This window comes from Panthera onca, chromosome C1, assembly GCF_046562875.1.
Source record: "Panthera onca isolate mPanOnc1 chromosome C1, mPanOnc1 haplotype 2, whole genome shotgun sequence".
Lineage (NCBI taxonomy): Eukaryota > Metazoa > Chordata > Mammalia > Carnivora > Felidae > Panthera > Panthera onca.
This window is the reverse complement of record NC_138346.1, coordinates 170,311,822-170,338,830: the sequence shown is the minus strand read 5'-3', so window position 1 is coordinate 170,338,830 and position 27,009 is coordinate 170,311,822. Positions and strand designations below refer to the sequence as shown.

At 38.1% G+C, this 27,009-nt stretch overlaps 1 protein-coding gene across 15 annotated transcripts in view; it reads right to left on the bottom strand.

Moving 5' to 3' along the window:
- DOCK7 (dedicator of cytokinesis 7) overlaps positions 1-27,009 on the bottom strand; it is a 234,727-nt gene that overhangs the window by 172,468 nt on the left and 35,250 nt on the right. For all 15 annotated transcript variants that reach the window (XM_078451829.2, XM_078451830.2, XM_078451831.2 and 12 more), the window contains exons 3-9: positions 25,339-25,514; positions 25,082-25,150; positions 20,380-20,509; positions 20,072-20,284; positions 19,638-19,723; positions 5,595-5,661; positions 4,051-4,200 (exon numbers count right to left, since the gene is read on the bottom strand). In XM_078451829.2, coding sequence (XP_078307955.1) covers positions 4,051-4,200; positions 5,595-5,661; positions 19,638-19,723; positions 20,072-20,284; positions 20,380-20,509; positions 25,082-25,150; positions 25,339-25,514 — 891 coding nt within the window. The remainder of the gene's footprint in view (positions 1-4,050; positions 4,201-5,594; positions 5,662-19,637; positions 19,724-20,071; positions 20,285-20,379; positions 20,510-25,081; positions 25,151-25,338; positions 25,515-27,009) is intronic.

Genomic DNA, 27,009 nt, shown 5'->3' with positions numbered 1-27,009 from the left:
GCAAATATTTACAGAATTTCTGATAAAAACCACGAAATTAAATTAACCAAAATGTCTATCATCAGTAAAATGAATTATGATATATTCATACAATACTAAACAACAATGTAAAGAATTTTATTTTTATTATCTTTTAATGTTTATTTATTTCTGAGAGAAAGAGACAGAGCATGAGCAGACAGAGGGACAGAGAGACAGAAGGAGACACAGAATCTGAAGCAGGCTGCAGGCTCCGAGCTGTCAGCACAGAGCCCGACATGGGGTTCAAACCCATGAACTTTGAGATCATTACCTGAGCCGAAGTCGGACGCTTAACCAACTGAGCCACCCAGGAGTTCCAGCAATGTAAATGAACTTAAAACTGTTGCATACAGCAGTATAATCACACAATCATGTAGCAAGTCACAAAATATATATAATGTTGGATCCTATTAACATAGTGTTCAAAAACAAGCAAAAATTTTGAGGGAAAAAAAAAGGAGCGGTGAATGGTACATGGGCAGTTTCTGGGATTCTAGTAACGTTTTGTTTCTTAACATGGGTGGGTGGTAACATAATGCATTTATTTGGGGATAATTCATTAAATCATATATTTATGACTTTTGTGTATTTTCTGTAATTATGTCACACCTCAATAAAAAATTAAATTAAATTAAGCTTATTTTGTTATCATTACCTTATTGTAACCCACGTTTTTCTTCATCTATTTGTGGGTTTCTTTCAAAGAGCTTTGTTTTTGTTCTCTAAAATGTCAGTCTTCCATAAACAATAATCCAAACACAATGATATTACCCCTTCACCTATTTACCAGAAAGTATGCTAATAAACAGGACACAAAAATGAGCAAGGAAGACCTAATCCTGGCTGAGCCAGAATTCCCGTATCTCAGACAGTGATAGATTGCACTTAATAGCCCCAATTCTTCACCCTTCCTTTACCCCCCTCACTGCTCCCTGACACTGGAATTCCTCTGAATAAAGACGCCAAGTATATATCCTAACTTCTTGCTTTTGTGTTCTGTCATATGATTTGTCTTGGCCAATACAATGTTAGCCTGTGTGATGCAACCAAGGGCTTGAAAAGTGCCTGTGCAGGGGGGTCTGCTCTTTGGCATTTCTGCAATTACCATGAGAATAAACCAAGCTAGCCTGCTAGAAAAGCAATACACAAAGAAGTACAGCTCCAGCTGAATCAAATGAGCCCCAACCAACCAAAAGACGGTTTCAGGAGCACAGCCACCTCGAGGAGAGTACAACCTACATCAACTGACCACCAGACAACTTGGATGCATGATCTAAACAAACGTTTGTTGTTGCATGCCACTGGGATTTTCTCTTTCTGTTCTTGAATAGCAGTAGCTCACCAATACACAGATCAATGGCATTTTTCCTCTCAAGAAACAAAAACATCCTGCTGCACCAAAGTGATTTAGCAAAACCTCCTAAATACATCTCCTTTAAATTTTTTTTTAAATTTTTTTTTTTAACGTTTATTTATTTTTGAGACAGAGAGAGACAGAGCATGAACGGGGGAGGGTCACAGAGAGAGGGAGACACAGAATCCGAAACAGGCTCCAGGCTCTGAGCTGTCAGCACAGAGCCTGACGCGGGGCTCGAACCCACCCACCGCGAGATCGTGACCTGAGCCGAAGTCGGACGCTCAACCGACCAAGCCACCCAGGCGCCCCTCTTTTAAATTTTTAATAATATTTTAACTTGTTCATTTTTTTGAAATTACAGGGAAGTCATTTTCTATGTATATACATATTTTTATGTACATATATATTCTACACAATTGAAATCATTCCATAGAGAGTTTTGTGCCAGACTTATTTTTCACTGAATATTATATCACACATGCGTTTCTATATCATTAAAATTTCTTCCAGGGGCGCCTGGGTGGCTCAGTCACTTGAGCGGCCGACTTCGGCTCAGGTCATGATCTCGCGGTCCGTGAGTTCGAGCCCCGCGTCAGGCTCTGTGCTGACAGCTCAGAGCCTAGAGCCTGTTTCAGATTCTGTGTCTCCCTCTCTCTGACCCTCCCCCGTTTATGCTCTGTCTCTCTCTGTCTCAAAAATAAATAAACATTAAAAAAAAAAATTTCTTCCAAATAGTGGTTTTATTTGCCATAGTATCCCATCATATGAATGTACATTGATTTATCTCCCTATTTACTCATATTGAACATTTACAATGTTTCTTATCCTTAATCCTATCTAAACTGTTCACTCTCCACCAAATCTTGTCACTAAATAATCTCATTTTCATGCAGTCAATATTCGAACCATCAGCTGTATCTTTTCATCTCGTTTCCTTAAATATGTTCTATTTTTATGAAAATGTACTATTTTCCCATGTAAAGGTAGTGTATATACAGTATTTCTCAACTGTATTAATATTTAGAACTTTATTCTGAGTTTCTGAAGACCACTGCTGCTAAATCTGTGCTTGTAGGATTCATTGTAGCTAAGATCTATTTTAAGCTGAATTCAATGGGAATGTGTCGACAAATTAGGACATTATTCCTGTGGGTAAACAGGATTCATTCCGTGACAATCCACTTTATAACCTTATTGTAAAATTCATTACCTTTTATAATTTTATATAAATAAAGATAAAATGATTAATGAATATATTTTAAGCTTCTTTCAAGTCAAGGTCAAGTTATAGTAAATTATTCCTCAACTTAAGGTAAGCAGCTTCATAATATTCAGATTTTAGAATTCATAATCCTTTTTCAGTTTTTGTGTTTATTTTGCTTTGTTTATTTCAAATTTTTAATTTAAATGTCAGTCACTTAATACATAGGATAATATTAGCTTCAGGAGTGGAATTTAGAGATTCATCACTTATATAAAACACCCCGTGCTTATCACAGTAACTGCCCTTCTTTTTTTTTTTTTTTTTTTTAATTTTTTTTCAACGTTTTTTATTTATTTTTGGGACAGAGAGAGACAGAGCATGAACGGGGAGGGGCAAAGAGAGAGGGAGGCACAGAATCGGAAACAGGCTCCAGGCTCCGAGCCATCAGCCCAGAGCCTGACGCGGGGCTCGAACTCACGGACTGCGAGATCGTGACCTGGCTGAAGTCGGACGCTTAACCGACTATGCCACCCAGGCACCCCATTAACTGCCCTTCTTAATACCTGTCACCCATTTAACCCATCCCTCAGTCCAACTCCCCTCCAGCAACCCTTAGTATGTTCTCTATAGTTAAGAGTCTGTTTTACAGTTGGCCTCGTTTTTTATTCTTCCCTATGTTTGTAATCCTTATTCTTAATTGGAGGACAGTCAAATCATAATGTTCCGTGACCTCAATGATTTAGATATTAGTATTTATATAATTTAGAAACTGAGTGATAACATCATAATAAAGCTCCTATGATACTTAATTTTATATGCCAACTTGGGTAGGCTATAATGCCCAGTTATTTGATCAAACCTACCTAGATGTTGCTGTAAAGGTATTTTTTAGAGGTGATCAGCATTTAAATCAGTAGAGTAAGGCAGACTACCCTCTCCACAATGTGAGTGTGCCTCATCCAATCAGGTGAAGGCCTTGAGACCAAAGATGGAAATTTCCCAAAGAAGTAATTTTCAAGACTGCAACACAGAAACCCTGCCTGAGTCTCCAGTCTGCTGCCCAATTCAGACTCAAGACTACAATACCAACTCTTACCTGAATTCCAGCCTGCCAACCTGCCCTACACATTTCAAATTTGCCAGCCCCCACAATCACACAAGCCAATTCCTTAAAATCAATCAATCTCTACCTGTATGTGTGTACATACATGTGTGTGTATTTCCAGCCTACTGATCTGTTTCTCTGGAGAACCCTAATAGAGTTCCCACTCAAAAAAAAAAAAAAAAAAACTTAGGTAGTTTTTTTTAGGTAGACTACAGTCTACATCCAGTATTGTGTTAAGAAGTTTTAAGACAAAAAAAATACATGAAGATAAAATCCTTACCCTTAAAAACCTTGTGATATTAATAGGGAGACAAATATACAGACACTACACAAACAAACTAATTTATTTAACATTACTCTTACCTTTATTACAAGAAAAACATCTTGGGAAGGATAAGTGATAGAAAAAATAGCTGATCTTGCCAAAGTGGTAATGGCAGCAGGTGGTACATGGGGACGTAATAATCCTTTCATCTGCTCAGAATTAAGGTCAAAATAAAAGTTTTCTGAAATCTAAAAAAAATAATAAAAATTCACATATTAAATTTTAAAATCTGTACATTTTGCAAATATCAAGCATACTCAGTCTTAAAATATTACAGATATTATAACATTACACTAACATACTGTATATCATATATTTCATTGACCAATCTTTATATGTCTAAATAAAAGCAAAAAGAAATATACAAAACTATCTGAGAAATATACAAGAAATATATTCTAAAGAACTCTATCCCAAGCTCTTTTGATTAGAAATGTAACCTGTAATAAAGTACACAAAGAAATTATTGAGATGAATTACCTCAAATTGAGAATTAAAAGAATTATACAAATAATATTTTAGCGAATTTGATTTAGCAAATACAAGTTGCTGGGGCAGAGTTCCACAGCAGAAATCTATAATATGTTGACAGTAGAAGTCACTGAAAGTAGTTAGTTTCTACCACACATTAAGCTTAGAATATTAAGAAATCCTGTATGAGGGGCTCCTGGGTGGCTTGGTCACTTGAGCATCCAATTTTGGCTCAGATCATGATCTCACAGTTCATGGCTTCAAGCCCCACCTGAGGCTTTGCACTGACAGCATGGAGTCTCCTTCAGATTCTCTGAGTCCCTCTCTCTCTGCCCCTATGCTATTTGTGCCCTCTTTCTTTCTCTCTCTCTCTTTCCCTCTCAAAAAATAAACATTATTTTAAAAATGCTGCATGAGATAGCCCTCTGAAAGACTCCTAAGTATAATAAAGATACAATGGTAAAACTAAAGCAGTATTTAAGATAAAAGACTTCAAGCATATATAAATGATCTTTTGAGCTAGTGTGAATTTTTAAATCACATCAACAAAACTTTATTATGATTCTAATCCTTTATACGTTATTTGCCTAAAATGCTTTTCTTGTATTAACTTTTCCTTAATTTTAAAGAAAGTTGCTTCTGCTATTTGCTTTTGGAATTCTTTCCATTAAATAAAAACTGGGTATCAACTAAACTATTTTATAGTAAGAAAATATGTTTAACAAGTCTTAATAAATTAAATTTCTACTTTCTTTTGAAAAGACCCATATTTAGGGGCAACTGTATGGATAGTAAGTTAAGCATCTGGCTCTTGGTTTTAGCTCAGGTTATGATCTCAGAGTTCATGAGTTCAAGCCCCAAGTTGGGCTTTCTGCTGTCAGCACAGAGCCTACTTGGGATTCTCTCTCTCTCCCTTTCCCTCTGCCTCTCCTCTGCTCATTCTCTCTCTCTCTCTCTCTCTCTCTCGATAAATAAACTTTAATAAAAATAAATAAATAAATAATCATGTTTAACAATTCTCAAAAAATTATTACTTATAAAACAACTTGAAAACAAGTTTCTGAAACCTAGGAATGTGACAAAAGACTATGTTCAAATCATATAATCTTACCTTTTTCTTTTCCTTGACATCATATAAAGCCAAACTTGCAAAAATAGGTTCAATTTCAATCTCAAACCTTTAAGAAAAAAAGCAATTAGTTCAACATTTCTACATCTGTGCTATACCATCTATGCTACCCCTCCTTCTGAAACACTTTTGCAAGTATATCTTTCAGTCTAAATCAACCACTACTTCCATTAGGTAATTTCATATATTCAATGTGAAAAACTAAGAAAACACATTAAAAATTTCAGAGAAAAACAGGAGCATACAAAATTCCACCACATGGAGAGAACCAAAATTAACAGTTTCAGTGCCTATCCGTCTAGACTTTTGTCTATGTATAATTGCACTTGGTAAATGGATTTATTTTTTAACATTTATTTACTTTTGAGAGAAAGAGACAGAGTGTGAGTGGGAAAGGAGCAGAGAGAGAGGGAGACACAGAATCCAAAGCAGGCTCCAGGCTCTGAGCTGTCAGCACAGAACCCAACACGTGGCTCAGGGCTTAAACCCACAAGCCGAGAGATCATGACCTGAGCTGAAGTCGGACGCCTGACCGACTGGACCACCCAGGTGCCCCAACTGGATTTTTTTTTAAATGAAGTATGTCACTGTATATTTAGTAGTCTGCTTTCTCAACTTCATATTTTATGGGTATATTTCCCTGTCATAAATATTAATCTAACCATGCTTTTTAATGCTCAAATACAAATTTTCACTATTTGAATATGTAAAAATGTATTTTATAACTATGCTTAAATCAAGATGTCTAACTTCATTTCCAAGAACTTGGCTTACATACGGTAAACACTTAGTAACTATTTGCTGAATAAAATAATATGTGGGGCACCTGGGTACTCAGTCAAATACCCAACTCTTCATTTCAACTCAGGTCATGATCTCACAGTTGTGAGGTCAAACCCCATGTTGGGCTCCACACTGAGCATGGAGCCTGTTTGGGATTCTCTCTCTACCTCTTTCTGTCCCTCCCCCACGACTGCACACTCTAGCTCTCTCTCTCCCTCTCAAAATAAATGAATTAATTAAAAATATTTTAAAAAAGGGAATAATATGTAACATGAGGTTAACTAAAACTCTAGAGCAGTGATTCTCAATAAAGGATGATTTTTCCCCCAATAGGACATTTGGCAATGTCTGGAAGCATTTTAAGTTATCATTACTGCAAGAATATTACTGATATTTAGTGAGTAGAGAGGCCAGGGCTGTGGCTAAACATTCTGCATTGTACAGGAGAGCCTCTGACAACAAAGAATTATCCAGACAAAAATGTCAATAGTGCCAAGGTTATAAAAACCCTGTTCTACATTGTTCATTTTTTTTTTTTTTTGTCATGAGAGTATCAAAGTCTTTACAGGAGATAACACACAATCGCATTTGGTTGAGTTGAATGAAGGGGGATTCACAAAGATTCCGATAAGATTTAGGAAAACAACTAGAGAGAGTACAATTCTCTGGAGACAACAATAGCAGGGAGTCATTACCAATCCTTGACCTAAAGGAGACCTTAGAAGTGGTAAACCAAAACTGAGAAAGAACAGGTATACAAGGGGCTTTCACAGAAACACTGGCCTTTGGAGGAGAAGGCAACCAATCAACATGACCTAGCAGGGAATGAGTAAAAGGATATAAGTAAATACCACTGATTTCACTCTCTTCCATCCTCTGACTTCTGCTGATGTCTCTCTTAGCAGAACCCAACCCAGAAGCCAAAAGAATAGAAATTTTGGTGATACTGTCTACATGGTTCAACCTCTACAAAGCCCACTGTACAAACTCTCTAACACTTGTTACTGTCACTCTTTCTGATTCTGCAACTTCAGTGTGTATCTGTTATCACACTGGACTTTTAATATGCATCTTCATCTATTTATGACCACACAGACACCCTCTTTTGGACCATGTTTCTATTTTTTGTTTGGCATTTTCCTCATCTATTTATACTTCTTTATGCATTCTGTATACAGATGCTTTGTCAAGTGAATGTATTGAAAACATCTTCTCCCTCTGTATGACAGAGAAAGATAGAGAAACAGAGAGACACAGATATCCAACTGTCCTGCCAATTTATTGAAAAGATTACCTTTCCCAACTGTCTATATAGTTGTCTCCCCTTATCTGCAAAAAATATGTTCTAACACCTCCCATGGATGCCTGAAACCTTGTAGACAGTACTGAAACCCATATATACAATGTTTTTTCCAATGCATACGCTACCTGTGATAAAGTTTAATTTATACTTTAGGCACAGTAAGAGATTAACAACAATAACTAATGACAAAACAGAACAACTATAACAACATACTTTAATAAAAGATATGTGAATGCAGTCTCTCTCTCTCTCTCTCTCAAAATACTTTACTGTATTATATTAATCCTCCTTTTCCTTACAATGATATGACCTGATAAAATGTCTACGTATGAAATCAACTGAGGTAAATAACACAGACATTGTGACATAGAGTTAAGCTATTACTGATCTTCTGATAAGTCAGAAGGATCATCATCTGCGCCTGGACAGCAGTTGACCACTGGTAACTGAATACATGGAGAAGAGGGGGGCTACTGTAGTGCCACTGTAATTGTAAATCAAAAATACACACATAGGTCTATTTTTTAGCCCTAGTCCATTGGACTAATTTTCTAATTGTATGTCAGTGCTATATTGTCTTCATTAGCTTCTGTCTCAGGTAATTAGCTTACTGTAGCTTTATACTAAGTATTAATACCTATTTTGTTTTGTAAACTGCTTCAAAACTTCCCTGCCTCCTTTCAGCCCTTTGCATTTTCATATAAATTTTAGATTCAGATAAAAATAAGCAAAAATGGATCAAAGATAAGAGAAATGTTAACTGCTTATTCAGAAAATGAGTATCCTATTTTGTAATTTAGCACCATAAAATTCATGCATAATAACTTTCTCTATGATATTCTTGGACAGTATTTAAAGATCCCTATTGTTAGTATGATGAACAAAGGTTAAAAGTCTTGAGGAAACAACGAGTGTGCTTCACATTAAGAAAAGCTACTGAGAGGTTCCGGAAGATGGCGGCGTAGGAGGACGCGGGGCTCACGGCGCGTCCTGCCGATCACTTAGATTCCACCTACACCTGCCTAAAGAACCCAGAAAACCGCCAGAGGATTAGCAGAAGGGAGTCTCCGGAGTCAAGCGCAGACCAGAGGCCCACGGAAGAGGGTAGGAAGGGCGGCGAGGCGGTGCGCGCTCCACGGACTGGCGGGAGGGAGCCGGGGCGGAGAGGCGGCTCGCCAGCCAAGCAGAGCCCCCGAGTCTGGCTGGCAAAAGCGGAGGGGCCGGACAGACTGTGTTCCGACAGCAAGCGCGACTTAGCGTCTGGGAGGTCATAAGTTAACAGCTCTGCTCGGAAAGCGGGTAGGCTGGAGGACAAAGGGAGGGAGAGCTGCTGAGCCCCCGGACGGCAGAGCTCAGCTTGGCGGGGAACAAAGGCGCCAGCGCCATCTCCCCCGCCCATCCCCCAGCCAAAATCCCAAAGGGAACCAGTTCCTGCCAGGGAACTTGCTCGAAGCGCAAACACCCAACTCTGTGCTTCTGCGGAGCCAAACCTCCGGCAGTGGATCTGACTCCCTCCCGCTGCCACAGGGCTCCTCCTGAAGTGGATCACCTAAGGAGAAGCGAGCTAAGCCTGCCCCTCCACCCCCCCCCCCCCCCCCCCCCCCGTGCACCTTGCCTACCCACCCCAGCTAATACGCCAGATCCCCAGCAACACAAGCCTGGCAGTGTGCAAGTAGCCCAGACGGGACACACCACCCCACAGTGAATCCCGCCCATAGGAGAGGGGAAGAGAAGGCACACACCAGTCTGACTGTGGCCCCAGCAGTGGGCTGGGGGCAGACATCGGGTCGGACTGCGGCCCCGCCCACTAAATCCAGTTATACACCACAGCACAGGGGAAGTGCACTGCAGGTCCTCACCACGCCAGGGACTCTCCAAAATGACCAAACGGAAGAATTCCCCTCAGAAGAATCTCCAGGAAATAACAACAGCTAATGAACTGATCAAAAAGGATTTAAATAATATAACAGAAAGTGAATTTAGAATAATAGTCATAAAATTAATCGCTGGGCTTGAAAACAGTATACAGGACAGCAGAGAATCTCTTGCCACAAAGATCGAGGGACTAAGGAACAGTCACGAGGAGTTGAAAAACGCTTTAAACGAAATGCAAAACAAAATGGAATCCACGATGGCTCGGCTTGAAGAGGCAGAGGAGAGAATAGGTGAACTAGAAGATAAAGTTATGGAGAAAGAGGAAGCTGAAAGAAAGAGAGATAAAAAAATCCAGGAGTATGAGGGGAAAATTAGAGAACTAAGTGATACACTAAAAAGAAATAATATACGCATAATTGGTATCCCAGAGGAGGAAGAGAGAGGGAAAGGTGCTGAAGGGGTACTTGAACAAATTATAGCTGAGAACTTCCCTGAACTGGGGAAGGAAAAAGGCATTGAAATCCAAGAGGCACAGAGAACTCCCTTCAGACGTAACTTGAATCAATCTTCTGCACGACATATCATAGTGAAACTGGCAAAATACAAGGATAAAGAGAAAATTCTGAAAGCAGCAAGGGATAAACGTGCCCTCACATATAAAGGGAGACCTATAAGACTCGTGACTGATCTCTCCTTTGAAACTTGGCAGGCCAGAAAGGCTTGGCACGATATCTACAGTGTGCTAAACAGAAAAAATATGCAGCCGAGAATCCTTTATCCAGCAAGTCTGTCATTTAGAATAGAAGGAGAGATAAAGGTCTTCCCAAACAAACAAAAACTGAAGGAATTTGTCACCAAGAAACCAGCCCTACAAGAGATCCTAAGGGGGATCCTGTGAGACAAAGTACCAGAGACATCACTACAAGCATAAAACATACAGACATCACAATGACTCTAAACCCATATCTTTCTATAATAACACTGAATGTAAATGGATTAAATGCGCCAACTAAAAGACATAGGGTATCAGAATGGATAAAAAAGCAAGACCCATCTATTTGCTGTCTACAAGAGACTCATTTTAGACCTGAGGACACCTTTAGATTGAGAGTGAGGGGATGGAGAACTATTTATCATGCTCCTGGAAGCCAAAAGAAAGCTGGAGTAGCCATACTTATATCAGACAAACTAGACTTTAAATTAAAGGCTGTAACAAGAGATGAAGAAGGGCATTATATAATAATCACAGGGTCTATCCACCAGGAAGAGCTAACTATTATAAATATCTGTGCGCCAAATACCCGAGCCCCCAGATATATAAAACAATTACTCATAAACATAAGCAACCTTATTGATAAGAATGTGGTCATTGCAGGGGACTTTAACACCCCACTTACAGAAATGGATAGATCATCTAGACACACAGTCAATAAAGAAACAAGGGCCCTGAATGATACATTGGATCAGATGGACTTGACAGATATATTTAGAACTCTGCATCCCAAAGCAACAGAATATACTTTCTTCTCGAGTGCACATGGAACATTCTCCAAGATAGATCATATACTGGGTCACAAAACAGCCCTTCATAAGTTTACAAGAATTGAAATTATACCATGCACACTTTCAGACCACAATGCTATGAAGCTTGAAATCAACCACAGGAAAAAGTCTGGAAAACCTCCAAAAGCATGGAGGTTAAAGAACACCCTACTAACGAATGAGTGGGTCAACCAGGCAATTAGAGAAGAAATTAAAATATACATGGAAACAAACGAAAATGAAAATACAACAATCCAAACCCTTTGGGATGCAGCGAAGGCAGTCCTGAGAGGAAAATACATTGCAATCCAGGCCTATCTCAAGAAACAAGAAAAATCCCAAATACAAAATCTAACAGCACACCTAAAGGAAATAGAAGCAGAACAGCAAAGGCAGCCTAAACCCAGCAGAAGAAGAGAAATAATAAAGATCAGAGCAGAAATAAACAATATAGAATCTAAAAAAACTGTAGAGCAGATCAACGAAACCAAGAGTTGGTTTTTTGAAAAAATAAACAAAATTGACAAACCTCTAGCCAGGCTTCTCAAAAAGAAAAGGGAGATGACCCAAATAGATAAAATCATGAGTGAAAATGGAATGATTACAACCAATCCCTCAGAGATACAAACAATTATCAGGGAATACTATGAAAAATTATATGCCAACAAATTGGACAACCTGGAAGAAATGGACAAATTTCTAAACACCCACACTCTTCCAAAACTCAATCAGGAGGAAATAGAAAGCTTGAACAGACCCATAACCAGCGAAGAAATTGAATCGGTTATCAAAAATCTCCCAACAAATAAGAGTCCAGGACCAGATGGCTTCCCAGGGGAGTTCTACCAGACGTTTAAAGCAGAGATAATACCTATCCTTCTCAAGCTATTCCAAGAAATAGAAAGGGAAGGAAAACTTCCAGACTCATTCTATGAAGCCAGTATTACTTTGATTCCTAAACCAGACAGAGACCCAGTAAAAAAAGAGAACTACAGGCCAATATCCCTGATGAATATGGATGCAAAAATTCTTAATAAGATACTAGCAAATCGAATTCAACAGCATATAAAAAGAATTATTCACCATGATCAAGTGGGATTCATTCCTGGGATGCAGGGCTGGTTCAACATTCGCAAATCGATCAACGTGATACATCACATTAACAAAAAAAAAGAGAAGAACCATATGATCCTGTCAATCGATGCAGAAAAGGCCTTTGACAAAATCCAGCACCCTTTCTTAATAAAAACCCTTGAGAAAGTTGGGATAGAAGGAACATACTTAAAGATCATAAAGGCCATTTATGAAAAGCCCACAGCTAACATCATCCTCAACGGGGAAAAACTGAGAGCTTTTTCCCTGAGATCAGGAACACGACAGGGATGCCCACTGTCACCGCTCGTGTTTAACATAGTGCTGGAAGTTCTAGCATCAGCAATCAGACAACAAAAGGAAATCAAAGGCATCAAAATTGGCAAAGATGAAGTCAAGCTTTCGCTTTTTGCAGATGACATGATATTATACATGGAAAATCCGATAGACTCCACCAAAAGTCTGCTAGAACTGATACATGAATTCAGCAAAGTTGCAGGATACAAAATCAATGTGCAGAAATCAGTTGCATTCTTATACACTAACAATGAAGCAACAGAAAGACAAATGAAGAAACTGATCCCATTCACAATTGCACCAAGAAGCATAAAATACCTAGGAATAAATCTAACCAAAGATGTAAAAGATCTGTATGCTGAAAACTATAGAAAGCTTATGCAGGTAATTGAAGAAGATATAAAGAAATGGAAAGACATTCCCTGCTCATGGATTGGAAGAATAAATATTGTCAAAATGTCAATACTACCCAAAGCTATCTACACATTCAATGCAATCCCAATCAAAATTGCACCAGCATTCTTCTCGAAACTAGAACAAGCAATCCTAAAATTCATATGGAACCACAAAAGGCCCCGAATAGCCAAAGTAATTTTGAAGAAGAAGACCAAAGCAGGAGGCATCACAATCCCAGACTTTAGCCTCTACTACAAAGCTGTCATCATCAAGTCAGCATGGTATCGGCATAAAAACAGACACATAGACCAATGGAATAGAATAGAAACCCCAGAACTAGACCCACAAACGTATGGCCAACTCATCTTTGACAAAGCAGGAAAGAACATCCAATGGAAAAAAGACAGTCTCTTTAACAAATGGTGCTGGGAGAACTGGACAGCAACATGCAGAAGGTTGAAACTAGACCACTTTCTCACACCATTCACAAAAATAAACTCAAAATGGATAAAGGACCTGAATGTGAGACAGGAAACCATCAAAACCTTAGAGGAGAAAGCAGGAAAAGACCTCTCTGACCTCAGCCGTAGCAATCTCTTACTCGGCACATCCCCAAAGGCAAGGGAATTAAAAGCAAAAGTGAATTACTGGGACCTTATGAAGATAAAAAGCTTCTGCACAGCAAAGGAAACAACCAACAAAACTAAAAGGCAACCAACGGAATGGGAAAAGATATTTGCAAATGACACATCGGACAAAGGGCTAGTATCCAAAATCTATAAAGAGCTCATCAAACTCCACACCAGAAAAACAAATAACCCAGTGAAGAAATGGGCAGAAAACATGAATAGACACTTCTCTAAAGAAGACATCCGGATGGCCAACAGGCACATGAAAAGATGTTCAACGTCGCTCCTTATCAGGGAAATACAAATCAAAACCACACTCAGATATCACCTCACGCCAGTCAGAGTGGCCAAAATGAAGAAATCAGGAGACTATAGATGCTGGCGAGGATGTGGAGAAACAGGAACCCTCTTGCACTGTTGGTGGGAATGCAAATTGGTGCAGCCGCTCTGGAAAGCAGTGTGGAGGTTCCTCAGAAAATTAAAAATAGACCTACCCTATGACCCAGCAATAGCACTGCTAGGAATTTACCCAAGGGATACAGGAGTACTGATGCATAGGGGCACCTGTACCCCAATGTTTATAGCGGCACTCTCAACAATAGCCAAATTATGGAAAGAGCCTAAATGTCCATCAACTGATGAATGGATAAAGAAATTGTGGTTTATATACACAATGGAATACTACGTGGCAATGAGAAAAAATGAAATATGGCCTTTTGTAGCAACATGGATGGAACTGGAGAGTGTGATGCTAAGTGAAATAAGCCATACAGAGAAAGACAGATACCATATGGTTTCACTCTTATGTGGATCCTGAGAAACATAACAGAAACCCATGCGGGAGGGGAAGGAAAAAAAAAAAAAAAAAAAAAGAGGCTAGAGTGGGAGAGAGCCAAAGCATAAGAGACTGTTAAAAACTGAGAACAAACTGAGGGTTGATGGGGGGTGGGAGGGAGGGCAGGGTGGGTGATGGGTATTGAGGAGGGCACCTTTTGGGATGAGCACTGGGTGTTGTATGGAAACCAATTTGACAGTAAATTTCATATATTAAAAAAAAAAATAAAAAAAAAAAAAAAAAAAGCTACTAATGCATGACAAGAATATTTTAAATGAGATACATCATTTCATTTTTTTCTTTAATGTTTCAAAAGGCTCTTCCATTATACAAAAGGACTGCCATGGTTGTATTTTTTTTTTCTTTTCTGTTTTTAAATGTATACCTCTCATACATTCAGTATGAAAACTTAAAAAACGCATACTATGCTACTCCCAGGCAACCAAACATACACGTGTTTGAGTTTGTCAAGAAATACTATTTGAGCACCAGATACTCAATGCAAGTGCACCAAGCTGCAAAAAAGGTTGCTTTTTTCCCCACTGTTAAGTGCTCATTTATTTGAAATTTTGAGAATTCAAAAAACACTTTTTAAAAAGGCAATTTCTTAAAATACTTATTTCTTTTGAGAGAGCAGGAGAGGGGTAAAGACAGCGGGAGAGAGAGAATCCCAAGCAGGCTCTGCGCTGTCAGTGGAGAGCCCGACATAGGACTTGATCTCACAAGTTGCAAGATCAGGACCTGAACCAAAATCAAGAGTCAGGTGCTTAACCGACTGAGCCACACCGGCGCTCCAAAAAAGCAATTTTTAATCACTCCAAGGCCTACCAAAACACACTACTGACAAAATTAGGGTGAGACCCTAAGCCAAAAAGACTGGTGTCTTTATAAAAAGAAAAAGAAACACCAGAGAACTTTCTCTCTTCATGCAGGAACAAAGAAAAGGTCATATCGGGGAACAAGAAGAAGATGGCCATCTACAAGCCAGGAAGAGAAGTCTCATCAGAAACCAATCCTACCAACACCCTGAACTTCAACTTCCACTCTCCAGCACTGTGAGAAAATAAATTTCTGTTGTTTAAGCTACCCAGTCTATGGTATTTTATTATGGTAGTTGGAACAAACTAATACAGGTATGAAGTTTCTCTCTGGGGTGATGAATATGTTCAAGAATTAGTCACAGCAATAGTTGTACAACTCTGAATTTACTAAAAACCACTGATGTTAGACTTCCACGGAAGATGGTGGAGTAGGAAGACCCTAAGCTCACCTCTTCCCATAGATAACACCCACATAAGTGTAAATAACCCAACCCAAAGACTGGCAGAACAGACTCTCCACAGCTAAATGTAGAGAAGAGGCCACATCAAAGGAAGGAGGAAGAGCAGGTGAGGAGCTAAATGAACCCACAGGACCATCCACAGGAGGGAAGGAAACAGTAAATGCAGAAACAAAATGAGACTCTCACTAAGCACCCCGGCACAGGGAACCCAGAGGGGGCAGACTAATAACATGTGACTTTGAAAATGAGAGAGGCCAGGGGTGCCTGGGTGGCTCAGTCAGTTAAGCATCCGACTTTAGCTCAGGTTATCTCATGGTTCGTGAGTTCGAACCCTGTGTCAGGCTCTATGCTGACAGCTCAGAGCCTGGAGCCTGCTTCAGATTCTGTGTCTCCTTCTCTCTCTGCCCCTCCCCTGCTCATTCTCTCTCTCTCTCTCTCTCTCAAAATAAAATTTTTTTTAATTTTTTTTTTTAAATCAGAGAGGCCAAATTTTGTGAGTTCTTACAGTGAGGCTAAACACCTCGAATTTTAAAAATCAGCCAGGAGGGCAAAATGAAACTGAGTTCCCACTCTTAATGAGACAGCACAACAAACAGTCCCTCAGATTTTACAGCACAGAAGTATCACCTTGAAAAATTCCTGGTGTATTCAGGAGGAAGATTTGTTTACTAATCTCAGAACATTGCTGGAGGGGCAGGGATCATTGAGAGACTTCTCCAGGAGCAAAGGAGCTGGTGGGTGCCTTTTCCCTCCCTGATGCCCCAACCTAAGTATCTGCAGGAACCAGCATACTGCCAACACCTGCACCTAAACTGCTAAGAGCACACCATGCCTCTGCATTCTCCTGCAGACCTGCCCCCTGCAATATCCCTTGGCAGAACCCATCCAAAGCGGTGCCACAAGCCTGACAGTGTGCAAGCAGCCCTGATAGGAGCCAACACTACTATAAAGCGACTCCTACCCTGGGAAGAGAGAAAAATAACCAAACATACCAGTCCCCCTGTGGCCCCAGCAGGGGGCTGGGGGCAGACAGCTGGTCTGACTGCAGGCCTTGTCCACCAACAAAAGCTTCTCAGGAGACAACATGGAAGGTGTACGGCAGTTTGGTGCTGCTACATTTCTGGCAAATACCTGGTCTGACTCAACTTAAGCCCAAGGTGCCCTTAGATTCACCCACTAACAACAAAGGGACAAAATCCTGTCCACAAGAGGCAAAGAGAACCATCACAGATGACAAACTAAAGGCAAAAGCAGCTTAGCCCTGACAGACACCTGAATGACACATAGGAGACCTCCTCAATCACCCAGGATCTGGTGAACAGGGGACACTACACTGCAGGGCATTACAAGACCTCTTCTTAAGGCCACTACTTGAAAGAGCAGGAGACATAGCCTACTTTCCTAACACACAGAAACAGACACAGAGAGTTAGACAAAATGAGGAGACAGAGGAATTTGTCACAAATGAAAGATATAGGACAAAAGAGAGCTAAACGAAACTAAAATAAGTCATATGCCTGACAGAGAATTTAAAGGAATGGTCATAAAGATACTCACAGAACTTGAGAAAAAGTGGAGGACCTCAGTGAGACCCATAACAAAGAGATAGAAAACATACAAAAGAACCAATCAGAGATGAAGAACTCAGTAACTAAAATTAAAAAGACACTAGATGGAATAAATAGGAGACTAGAGGAAACAGAGGAAAGGATTAGTGACCTGGATTAGAGGATCAGAGGACTGAGAAATGGAAAGCAATCAAGCTGAAGAGGAGAGAGGGAAACAAAATAATAAAAAATGAAGACAGACTTAAGGAACTCAGCAGCACCATCTAGCATAATAACATTTGCATTACAGGAATCCCAGAAGAAGAGAAAGGAACAGGGGCAGAAAATTTATTTGAAAAAATAATAGCTGAAAACTTCCCAAATCTGGGGAAGGAAACAGAAATCCAGATTGAGGAAGCACAGAGAGCCCCCAACAAAATCAACCCAAGGAGGTCCACACCAAGACGCATTGTAATTAAAATGGCAAAAAGCAGCGATAAAGCAGAGAATTTTAAAAGCAGCAAAAGAAAAGAAAAGTTACATACATACTAGGAAAACTCCATAAGGCTACCAGCTGATTGTTCAGCAGAAACTTTGCAAGCCAAAGGGAATGGCAAGATATATTCAAAGTGCTGAAAGAAAAAAACCTGCAGCCAAGAACACTTTATCCAGCTATCATTAGAACAGAATGAGAGTAAAGAGGTTCCCAGACAAATAACAGTTAAAGGAATTCATGACCACTAAACCAGCCTTACAAGAAATTTTAAAGGGGATTCTTTGAGAGGAAAGACCATAAGCAGGAATAAGAAAAGTAGGAAGCACAAAAGCAGCAAAATTAAACATATCTGTAAAACTCAGTCAAGGATCCACAAAATAAAAAGATGTAAAGTAGGATACCTTTTATAAACATAGGTGGGGGGGTGGTAAAGAATGGGTTCAAACTCAAGCAACTTAATATAGACTGCTTAGTCATAAGATGTTATACACAAACTTAATTGTAACCACAAATCAAAACCCAGTAACAGATATGCAAAAAATAAAGAGCTAGGGATCCAAGTATATCACTTAAGAAAGCTAGCAAATCATGAAAGAAGTGAGCAAGAGAAGAAAGGAACAGAGAGAATATAATGCTAAGTGAAATAATTCAATCAGTGAAAGAGAAAATCCATATGATTTCACTCACATGTGGAATTTAAAAAAAAACAAAAACAAACAAAAAACCAGAAACCAAACTGTTAACTACAGAGGACAAACAGATAGTTACCAGAGGGGAGGTGGGTAGGGAAGGAGGATGGGTGAAATAGGAGAAGAGGTTAACTGTACACTTATCATGATGAGCAATAAATAATATACAAAACTGCTGAATCACTATATTGTACACCAGAAGATAATATAATACTGTATGTTAACTATATTGGAATTAAAATTTTTAAAATAAATAAAAACAAATAAACCACTGACTTTAAAAGGGTGAATTTTATATTTAAATTATATCATAAGAAAGCTGTCAAAAAAAGCAAATAAAAAAACAAAAAAAGAATATGATCTTCAAAAGACTCAATGCACTAAAGCTCTAACAACTTTCTAGATAAATCTAACTAAATACATAATGCCTTAGCTTTCAAAGGAAGAAAACTGCCTAAGTTATCCAGACACGGAAGTGGTCTATCCCTATGAGTTGCTCCTTTTAGAAAGTTCTATGTATTAAAACTTCCTTTTTCTTAAGTCAGAACTGGTAATTAACCATAATATTAACATGATACAATGAAAACAGCATCGAGGTGTTTTGTGTTTTTTTTTCAGTTACTGGGTGCAAAACAGTGAGCATGCCAGTCAGTTCACTTCTGCTAATGCTTTTGAATCTTGATTTCCTCATTTGTAAAATGAAGAAAATAATATATACCTTATAGAATTACACTGAAGACAAGATGAGTTAAAATAGAGAAATTAAAATAAAATAAAGCACTTTGTGAAGAATATAAATTCAGGACATTATCACTTCGATGACGTTAGATCAAAAGTCATTTAACTTTTTTACATAAAGAAAAATATAGAAACTCAGAATCTTCAAAACACCCACAAAGCCTACCATGTAGGCTTGTATAATCAAGTCTTTAAGGGAAAAGATACTTTGCCTTTATATTCCCCAAGCCAAGTACAGTGTCTGGTAAACACAAGAAATTCAGCAAATTTTTGTTCAAGTTTTAAGACTAATTATATAGCTGTGACAAAAAGTCATCTTCACCTGTGAGGCAAAAATGTTCTTAAAGCTTACCTTCATACAATAGTTTTAATGCTTAGTAGCATTTAAAATTACATATAGAAGAACAATACTTCTCAAAAGGACACAAATACAAGCATAAAATCTACTAGGATTGTTATACTAATACTCAAAATGTTATTTGAAAAATAAAAGCTATACAGTAAACAAAATAAATACTCACTTGAGTGATAAACATTTTACAAGAAGTCTTTGACCAAAATGCTCTTTGGGCACATCAGGAACACTAAGTCGTTCTATTGGCTCTTCCTACAAATTGACAAGCAATACTAAAATGAACATTCTTATCATATGTCAACCCTTTATAATTTTCTAAAAACTTATTTTATTAATCTAATACTTTTAGTCTTCACAACTGAGCAGAGAAAATAAGGACCAATTTACCCTCAAAGAGAACTCGTTAGATCCTAAATGTGCTCAATTCATAGAAATTATATTAAGTTATATATTAAGCATAATATATATATATCTCATTTACTAGAAGTTATACCTATGTTTCAGTTGTTTTATTCCCTATATTATTAGAATACTTTATGTGATATTCCCAAAATATCTATCTTAATAATCATCTGCTTCTTTATATATAAACATCTATACCTCATCTGGTGATGGGTGCAGAGCAAAGAGTTCCTTGTGACGGTTTGATTTCCTTTGGTCATCATTCTGACGGTCTATTTCTTCATTGGGCGTTCGATCAAGTAAATTAGGAAGCAGAGCATCAGGAAGCGAATTTTTCAAGTCAAAAATACTGCAGGCCCAGCTACCCCTTGGAGTATCATCTATTGACATTGAACGTCTTTTAAGATCATCCTGTCGTGCAAAACATTAAATATATTAATTAAGAAATTAAAAAATAAACTACTTTAAAATAATTTCTTGTAATAATTTAAAAATAAAAGTATTACTTGCTCATCCTGGTAGTTGTTGCCATCTGGAGCTTCATCAGATTCAAAGACCTGTTTTGGCAAACCTTTTTGCCTTTCTTTCTGTTTATCTAATGTATTAGGATTAAATCCTGTTCCCAGTTTATGATATCTATTCAAAATAAAATAGTTAAATACATATCAGTTTTTGGAAATTTTTCATTTTCATCATGATGTAATAAGCCCACTGTTCTCTGTATTACTTCTTTACATTAATAAGGATACATCCCAGCAGTTTTGATTGTGTCAAACATTTAACCAGAGTGATCGATTAGGAAGACTTCCATTCACAGTTCCTTTATTTCAACTAGAGAACAGATAATGAGATTCCAGAAGTAAACTATATTCTCCTTCTTTCCATGGGAACCATGTATATATAACTTAAGTTGTACTTTCAATTCAGAGTTGTACTTTCAATTCAGAGAACTTTTTTCTTTTCAGTAAAAAGAAAGAATGAGAAACCAGGTTAAAGAATAAAATGAGAGAGTAGAAAATATGTATTACATTCATAACAATGTAAATTTTTTAAAGGCAGAAAAATATAAAGCACTGAATCTTAAAATTTCAAATAGCCAAAAAAGTTCCTATATCTCATTATGTATAAATGATCTTAAACAAGCTAAAACTGCAGACTTTAAAAAATTTTTTTTTAATGTTTATTTTTATTTTTGAGAGAGTGAAAGACAGAGCACAAGTGGGGGAAGGTCAGAAAGAGAGAGGGAGACACAGAGTTTGAAACAGGCTCTAGGCTCTGAGCTGACACGAGGCTCAAACTCAGGAACAGGGAGATCATGACCTGAGCCGAAGTTGGATGCTCAACCGACTGAGCCACCCGGGTGCCCCTAAGGCTGCAGACTTTTAAAATAAAAAACAGCAAGATCTCCACCACTGCATACATATATTACGTAACATATATTGTTACGTAATATATGTATTAGACTTAGAATAACTCTGAAATTAATGTAACTTTCTTGCCTAAAAACCCAATATCCAAGAGCATTCAACAGACACCAAAATCCAAGAGCAATTATTGTTCCACACTTCATATAGCCCAACTGGGGAAAATTTTAATTGGAGCAAAAACAATTATGATTACCAGAGGATGATATGGTTCTTGCCACCAGTGAATTTATGAAATAGTAAGGAATCACACTTGATATGAGTCATTCATATTGTGTCTTGTTGCTAAAGATATTAAAATAGCAGCTACACGATCATATCACTGCATAATCACAAAATAAAAGACAGCATTTTCCTCTGGAAGAACTAAAATAACGATATTCAATGTAATAACATAAAAGGTATTACTCAAAAGCAGATGTTTTACTCTTTCATGAAATTTTTAAAGTGTCTTAATTTGTGAAGTTGCATGTCTAAGCTGCTCTAACAAAAGAAATGTGTTGCATTCTGCCTCCTTTATGTCCTAAAAAATTAATTGACAGTATAAAATTCAAAAGAGCTGAGAATGACATGATTCATGATCAATAGTCTTCTTTCTTAAAGCTTCTTTTTTTTTAAGTTTATTTATTTTGAGAGAGAGAGAGAGAGAGAGACAGAGAGTCAGGGGCAGAGAGAGAGAGAGAGAGAGAGAGAGAGAGAGAAATCCCAAGCAAGCTCTATGCTGTCAACGCAGAGCGCAACACAGGGCTGGAACTCATGAACTATGAGATCATGACCTGAGCCGAAACTAAGAGTCAGATGCTTAACCAGCTGAGCCACCCAGGTGCCCCAATCAATACTCATAAATTAACACTCTGACCTCCGGCTGGTTGCTATGATAAGGCTCTACAGGATTACCCATCCAACCCCATACACACACCACCATTGTTATGACCTCATATCTCAGCATTCTCTCCCTCATTTATTCTATTCCAGTCACATCGACCTCTTTGCTATTCTTTGAACACCCGTAGCAGGCTTCCAGTATGGAGCCTCTGCATATGCTGTTCTCCCCTCTGCCTAATACATTCCTGAAATCCAAAGGGCTCACTTCCTTACTCCCTTCAGGTCTTGGCTCAAATTCACCTTATTAGTAAGGTCTCTTCTGATTAGTTCTACAAAGTAGGAAATTCAGCCCCTCTTCTTGGCTCTCCCCATCCCCCTCACCCTACATTTTTTTTTCTCCATAAGAGTTACCTCCACCATACCTTTCGGCTTACTATTCCACCCTTTGGTCATGATGTCCACTTTGCCAATAAGACCATCTGCTGAGTTTTTTATATGTTTTCACTGAATAAAATATTAATTTCCAAAGATAACTAGTTGATTTTTACACGATTACCATATCCTTTCATGTCTCCTTGAGGATATATATATGTTTTAATGTTTATTTATATTTGAGAGAGAGAAAGAGAGACAGTGCACGAGCAGGGGAGGGGCAGAGAGATGGACACAGAATCCAAAGCAGGCACCAGGCTCTGAGCTGTCAGCACAGAGCCCGGCGCAGGGCTCACACTTACGAGCCATGAGATCATGACCTGAGCTGAAGGTGGACACTCAACTGACTGAGCCACCCAGGCGCTGCTCTATTGCCAACTTTCAATTGTTAGTTCTGTTATTTGTAGTTTGATAATTCTTTTGAAGCATGCTGATCTTCATCAAATAGCTGGCAATTTGGGGTTCTGTGTTCATTTTTAAATTTATAACCCCATATCTGTCTGGAAATACTGTATCTGCCTCGCTCACCCCATATCCAGTGGTTGTGGAGAAGAAGCAAATCATGCTGCCAGGCAGAATCTGCCAGTATCTACTTTTCCAGGAATGAAGGGTTCCTTCTTCTTCCATGGCATGCCCACCCTGGCCACTATATTAACAGCTCAAGACCCATAATGCTCTAAAATGAGCTCTAAAAATGATGCTCTAAAAATGAGGCAGATACCTCTGCAGCAGCCACTCCTGTATAAACAGGGTACAGGGGATTTCAAAGTAACCGAATGTCAAACAGTTACCCGAGGTCTCCCTTCCATTGCCTCAATTCACTGTTTCTGAGCTTAAAGTGCTACCAAGGCTTCTTCATATATCTTCTCCTTAGATTATTCTGCATTATGGTTTCCTCTCATGTTCCAATCACACCTATCTTCCATCTTTCAGGGATACTTTAAAACTTGTAGTCCAATAAAAGTACCCCCTTTGCCATTTACTATACCGCCAATAATAAATAATATCTGATGTAACAGAAAAAATGTAAGCATTAGAATCTGATGCTCCTAGCTTCTAATCTTGGCTATCCTATTTTCTGGTTGTGGGACCTCAAAGACATTACTTAACTGCTCTGAGCCTGAACAATCTTATCTGTTGGAAACTTAACTGAGATAAAGTGCCCAATAAAATGCCCTACACATAGTAAGTACCCAAAAATGTTAACTACCTTACCTCTTTGTCTAAACCAAGGTCAGCACCCCATGATGGGAGTTAAGTAGCAGACTCCATGATTCTGAGATTAATGTTTATATTATATTAAGATTTCTGATTAGAAGTTTTCAACATACATGCATAGAAGTAAAGATTTTTGAGTTATTTGACAGAGAAACAGTTTTATTCACTAATAAATCTAGTTATTGAAATCCTTATCAAAATTGTAAGTTCATAAAAACAGCTCTTCTTTATAATGGGTAACAGACTGGCTTTTATTAGGTCACACTAAAACTAAAAAGCATGTCAGCAGTATCCCCAAGTGATGCTTAACATAATATTAAACCCAGTGAAATAAGACAGCAGCCATAAGGACAAAACAATAAGCAAAGGATACATCACTGTTGCTAGTACAAGTTAGCACAGATAACTTCATTTTTGAAAACTATGTCATAACAGAATTCTCCACTACTTCAGTCATTATATTTCCTTTAGAAAAATAAAATAAGGCTAAGAATTTTCAGTATGAAGACTTTTAATTATGCAAATTAAAATTAGCAAAGGAAACTTTTATTTCTTAATCTGATTTGATATCTCAAACACCATCCATTAGAAAAATAAATTTTGTGGGAGAACAAAACATTATTTTTTTAAAATATTTACCTGATTAGACGTACAGGTCAAGGATCTATAAATATTTAGTTAGTTAATAAAGGGTAGAGGCCTTTCAAACAGCTTGATCTAGAAAACAGGCTATTCAATTTAACTTAACTATTTAAGTTTCAATAAACTGGATTCTTTTTGAGAAATACAAATTATTCATCAATACCTACCCATGAATTCCCAAAAGAATTAGACTATAAGTTATTATAATTATATATTATTAGTTATCAATGACCTATGATAATACAGAAATACTACTGACAAACATATTGTTTTACAAGGAAAGTAAGTGAAGTAAGCAGCAGTAATTGCAGAACTCCTAACCAGAACAGATTTATAAACAAAAGATTCTTCTTGCTTCTTCAACTGTTTTTTCAAATGAATTTTCAGGTCTCATAATTTTTTTTTTTTTAAGTTTTATTTATGTTTGAGAGAGAGCAAGTGGGAGAGGGACAGAGGAGGGTCTGAAGAGGGCTCTGCATTGACAGCAGCAAGCCCAATGTGGGGCTTGAACTCATGAACCAGGAGATTATGACCTGAGCTGAAGTCAGAAGCTCAACCAACTAAGCCACCCAGGTGCTCCAGGTCTCATAATTATTATTAATCTACCTTAATACATTTATACATCCTACTCAGTATTTTTTAATGTTATAATAAATATATGACTTACTTTCTGATCACAATTGCCCAGTCTTCTGTATAACTTCTTATACAATCTCTAACATGTGGATCCATTTCACTATTTCAAAAAAGAAAATACATTAGTAATTTCGTAAGGAAAGCATTGATGTCTGTGAATTTGGTTGCTGCAGTTCATGGTCATATAATAGGAAACACCACCACCACAAGAAATAGGACCCAAGTAAAATCAAGCAAGGTAATCTTTCCAGTTACACTAAAATCAAATATAGGTAAAGGTCTCCTTACCTTTCTTCAGGTACAGCTGAAACAAGGGTTCTACAGTCCCTAGGACTATAAACAACTTCAATGTCATCTGGAGGGAATTCAATCAAATCCCTTAAAGGCCCAGAATCCACAGCTAAAGGATGAGTAATGAGGTATTCTTCCAAATCCACTGGATCCACTGCTTCAGTAAGGGGCACCTATTTTTATAAAGAGGGGTGGGTGTGAGAGGTGAGTAGAAAAGAAGAGGTGGATGTGAAAATTTTACACTTTAAGCAAAAGAAATTTATTATTTTAAAAAAGACACATTTTTGTAGTCATTTCTAAACGTTACTTCTAAAATGTCAGCAGAGGGGCACCTGGGTGGCTCAGTCTATTAAGCACCAGACTCTTGTTTTCAGCTCAGGTCATGAACTCACAGTTTCTGAGATCGAGCCCCATAATGGACTCTGTGCTGACAGCTCGGAGCCCGTTTGGGCTCGCTCTCTCTCTGCCCCTCTCCCACTCACACACGTGCATGCATACACACACTGTGTCTCTCTCAAAATAAATAAATAAACATTTTAAAAAATATAATAATGGGTACTTGGGTAGCTCAGTCAGTTGAGCATCTGACTTCAGCTCAGGTCACTATCTCACGGTTGGGAAGTTTGACCCCGGCATGGGGCTTGCCACTGTCTGTGCAGAGCCTGCTTCAGATCCTCTGTCCCCCTCTCACTCTGCCCCTCCCTCACTCATGCTCTGTCTCTCAAAAATAAACATAAAAAAAAAAGGATAAAATAAAATGTCAGCAGAAGTTCAGCCAGATGCACTAAAGAAACCACAAAGTGTTGGCCGCCTTCTACTTGTTTATTCTTTGGGTCATACTATAATCTTCTGGCTTAGATTTTGCCCATTCCCCTCACATAAAATTGGTAAAGATAATTAACAGTTTTAGAATACAGTGACAAAATGCTCTTCAGAAGGATTCTTTTTTTGTTTTTTATATCTTTGAAATTGTCATTGCTAAGTTCCTAAGCAGCGCTTTTACCTTATTGGTTGTTATTGTTAATTATTCTAGTAAAACTACATAAACCAGTCTGTGGTAGGCTGAAAATGGTCCTCCAAAGATCTCCACATCCCAACCCATGGACCTTAGATGACAAAAAATAAAAAATAAATACAAATAAAAGGGTATTTGAAGATATGATTAAGGATGTTAAAATGGGGATATTATTCTGGATTATATGAGTGGGTCCTAAGTGCAATCATATATGTCTTCATATGAAGACAGAGGCTATTTGGACCACACAGAGGAGAAAGCCATATGAAGACACAGCAAAGAGAAATTTGAAGATTCTGGCCTTAGACAGAAGTGATACGGCCTCAAGCAGCCACCAAAATCTGAATGAGGCAAGGAACTGATTCTGAAGGAAGCCTCTGAAGGGAGTGTATATAACTTCACCAAAACCTTGATTTCTGCCCACTGATATCAGGATCTGGACTCCAGTACTGTGAGAGAATAAATTTCTGTTGCTTTAAGCCACACAGTTTGTGGTAATTTGTTCCAGCAGCCACAGGAAACTAATAGTAAAAGTATCTATTAGCAATAATAGAATATTCTCGGAATTCCTTAGCCACAATGAAATTATACTTTTTAATAAGATACTCTACTTCCTATCTGACACAAGAAAAAATTTTCAAGCAAAACCATGA